Genomic DNA, 2619 nt, shown 5'->3' with positions numbered 1-2619 from the left:
CCTCCACCTCCCGGGTTCAAGCGATTCTCCTGCCTCAACCTCCTGAGTAACTGGGATTATAGGCATGCACCACCATGCCTGGCTAATTTTTGTATTTTTAGTAGAGACGGGGTTTCCCCATGTTGGCCAGGCTGGTCTCAAACTCCTGACCTCAGGTGATCTGGCCGCCTTGGCCTCCCACAATGCTGGGGTTACAGGCGTGAACCACCGTGCCCGACCGATTTTCCATGTTTTCTGTGAGGACACAACAAAGGGTCCTCCTGTCTGCGGACCCTTTCAGACAGGGTCAGCCGAGCCTGGGAGCTGGGCGCACGGGGGCCCGTGTGGAAGGCTTTCTGGAGGAGATGCGTGAGCGGTGGGCAAACAGAAGCGACGTGCACCTGGCTGCTTGGGGTACAGCTCAGGGAGTTGGGGGAGGTTGGCGGCAGAAACGGACTCTTATCAGTCACACACTCCCCGCTGGTGTCTGGGAGGAATGGCATGACCAGCCATCAGGAGACCTCTCCCGGGGCTGGCGCTGCCTGGCTGGGTGACCTTGACAAGCCACTGTCCTCTCCGGCCCTGGTCCTCCCATGTATAAAGCGAGCGGGATCCAGCCACTCTGTGTCCTGCCTGGGACTCCTCACTCCAGGGTGGCTCTGGAGGTGGGCTCAGGGGTGGGACAGGGCCTGAACTCCAGCCCAAGGGGTTTCTATGAGCCCTGTCTTGACTGCGAGGCCCCATGAAGCTGAAGCCACACTGTAGCCGCACACACACAGCCGGTTCCCAGGGTTACAGCGCAAAGACAGCCTCCTCCGGGAAGCCCTCTCTGATGGCCTTACAGGAAGGGCCTGCCTCGGCACCACCTCTGCGGCTCTGCACCCTCCAGGCCCACACTCATACACGTCTACCTTGGGTTCTGGTTTTCTGGTCACAGCTCACTGCAGCCTTGAACTGGGCTCAAGCGATCCTCCCACCTCAGCCTCCCTAGTAGCTGGGACTACCCCTGCAGGCCCCCATGCCCAGCTAATAAGCAGCTAATCGGCTGTCACGGAGATGCTGCCTCGGAGGCCTGTGGCCATCGGTGTCCCTGCCTGCCAGTCTCCTGATAGCCCCCTGCCCTGGCTCAGCTACAGATCCATTCCCTACACCAGTGCCCTGTGCACCCGGGGAGCAGCTCTGCTCTCAGCCCAGCCCTCCACAGCCTTCCTGGGCTCCCAGCACCCCCTGAAAGCTGCCTCCCCACACTGGGGTCAAGGGCTCTGGACAAACCCCTGCAGCTGTGTGACCCTCGCTGGCCTGTACACGCCTTCCCACCCCACCCCTGCACATACTGTCCTGGCCTCTCTGTGTATCTGAGGCTCTCAGGTGGGTCCCGTCCCTGACTCTCTGCCCTCTCTGCCCACCCCGTACCCTCGGGCACCACTTCCTCCTTGCCCCTGCCTGGCCCTTCCTTGCCACAGCGCCTGGCCGCTTCTCTACCTGGGGGCTGTTCTATTCCCACCTGGGGACTGCTGCGGGTCGGGGGCTGTGTGTGGCTTAGGGCTTGAGGAAGTTGCTTCTCGCCCGTCTCCCACACAGGAGTTCCAGTGCCTCCAGCCAAGCTGTGACCTTTGCTCCCCAGCTCCCTACAGAGCAAAGTCCAACCCCCTGCCACCCCCCCGCCCAGCCTTCTCCAGGGTGCCACACCTCTGGAGGGAGAAGGCCCCTTCCTCTTTTCAACTATGTGAGCTTGGGAAAGGCCTCTGGTCTTTCTGAGACTCAGTCTTCTTGTCTGTGAAATGGGACCACACTGCTGACCTCAGGGAGCCGGGTGAGGAGCCTGTGAAATAGCCGGGGATGCCTGGTGGGTGCTCTGCCCTCAGCCTGGCAGAGACCTCCCCATTTTCAGGCCCAGCTCCCGCACACCACGTCCTGGGGAAGCTCATCCCTTCCCCCGTGCCCTGGCCAATCCCACTTCTGACAGCATCTGTAGCAGCAGCACCCAGCGGGGCCAGGCTGAGCCACAGCCACGTCCCGTGGAGACCCGGGTCCTGAAGGAGGCTCAGGGGCGGGAGGGCTTACCTGGTGGCAGGTGAGCCCCAGGGCAGTCCACACGAAGATCCCTGAGACGCCTCGGGCCAGCGCAGAGGTGAGGAAGAGCCAGGGCGCCCCCTGGGAGCCGTTCCCCAGGTGGTCCATCTGCGGCCCGGCTGGCACGGCCAGCGGGGGGCTGGGCTGCTGCCAGGTCGCTGACACCAGGGGAACACCGGCTGTCTCCAGGATCCCTGAGACATTACTCATCTGCAGAGGGAGGAAGGACACACGCTGGGAGGAGTGAGGGCAAAGGTGCCGGCTCCCGGCAGCAGGAAGCAGCCGGGGAGGGAGGAGACAGTGAGAGGCTGAGCCACCCACCAGGCCGCGCCCCCCACAGGGACACCAGCGCCAGGCCCGGCTCCCTCCCTGCTCCGAGCTCAGCCACCCAGGCTCACCCCATCAGCCACCTGCGACCTGAGGCCCCACCTCGATTCCCCCTTGTAAAACCAGCTTCCACCTCCAAGTCTCAGGTTTGCAGGGAGCCTGCTTCTTAGGAGACAAAGACTGTCTTCCAGTGGGGTGGAAGAGGGGAACCCCTGCCGCCCTGCCTGCCCGGGAGGTCTG

At 63.3% G+C, this 2619-nt stretch overlaps 1 protein-coding gene across 2 annotated transcripts in view; it reads right to left on the bottom strand.

Annotated features, from left to right (window-relative positions):
• Positions 1-2307, bottom strand: part of TMEM184A (transmembrane protein 184A) — a 12647-nt gene extending 10340 nt beyond the window's left edge. For both annotated transcript variants that reach the window (XM_023188484.1, XM_023188483.1), the window contains exon 1: positions 2044-2307. In XM_023188484.1, the coding sequence (XP_023044252.1) occupies positions 2044-2262 (219 nt within the window). In that variant the 5' untranslated portion in view covers positions 2263-2307. The remainder of the gene's footprint in view (positions 1-2043) is intronic.
• Between the last annotated feature and the right edge of the window lie 312 nt (positions 2308-2619).

Source organism: Piliocolobus tephrosceles, chromosome 8 (assembly GCF_002776525.5).
Source record: "Piliocolobus tephrosceles isolate RC106 chromosome 8, ASM277652v3, whole genome shotgun sequence".
NCBI classification, from domain to species: domain Eukaryota; kingdom Metazoa; phylum Chordata; class Mammalia; order Primates; family Cercopithecidae; genus Piliocolobus; species Piliocolobus tephrosceles.
This window is presented reverse-complemented; position numbering and strand designations above follow the sequence as displayed.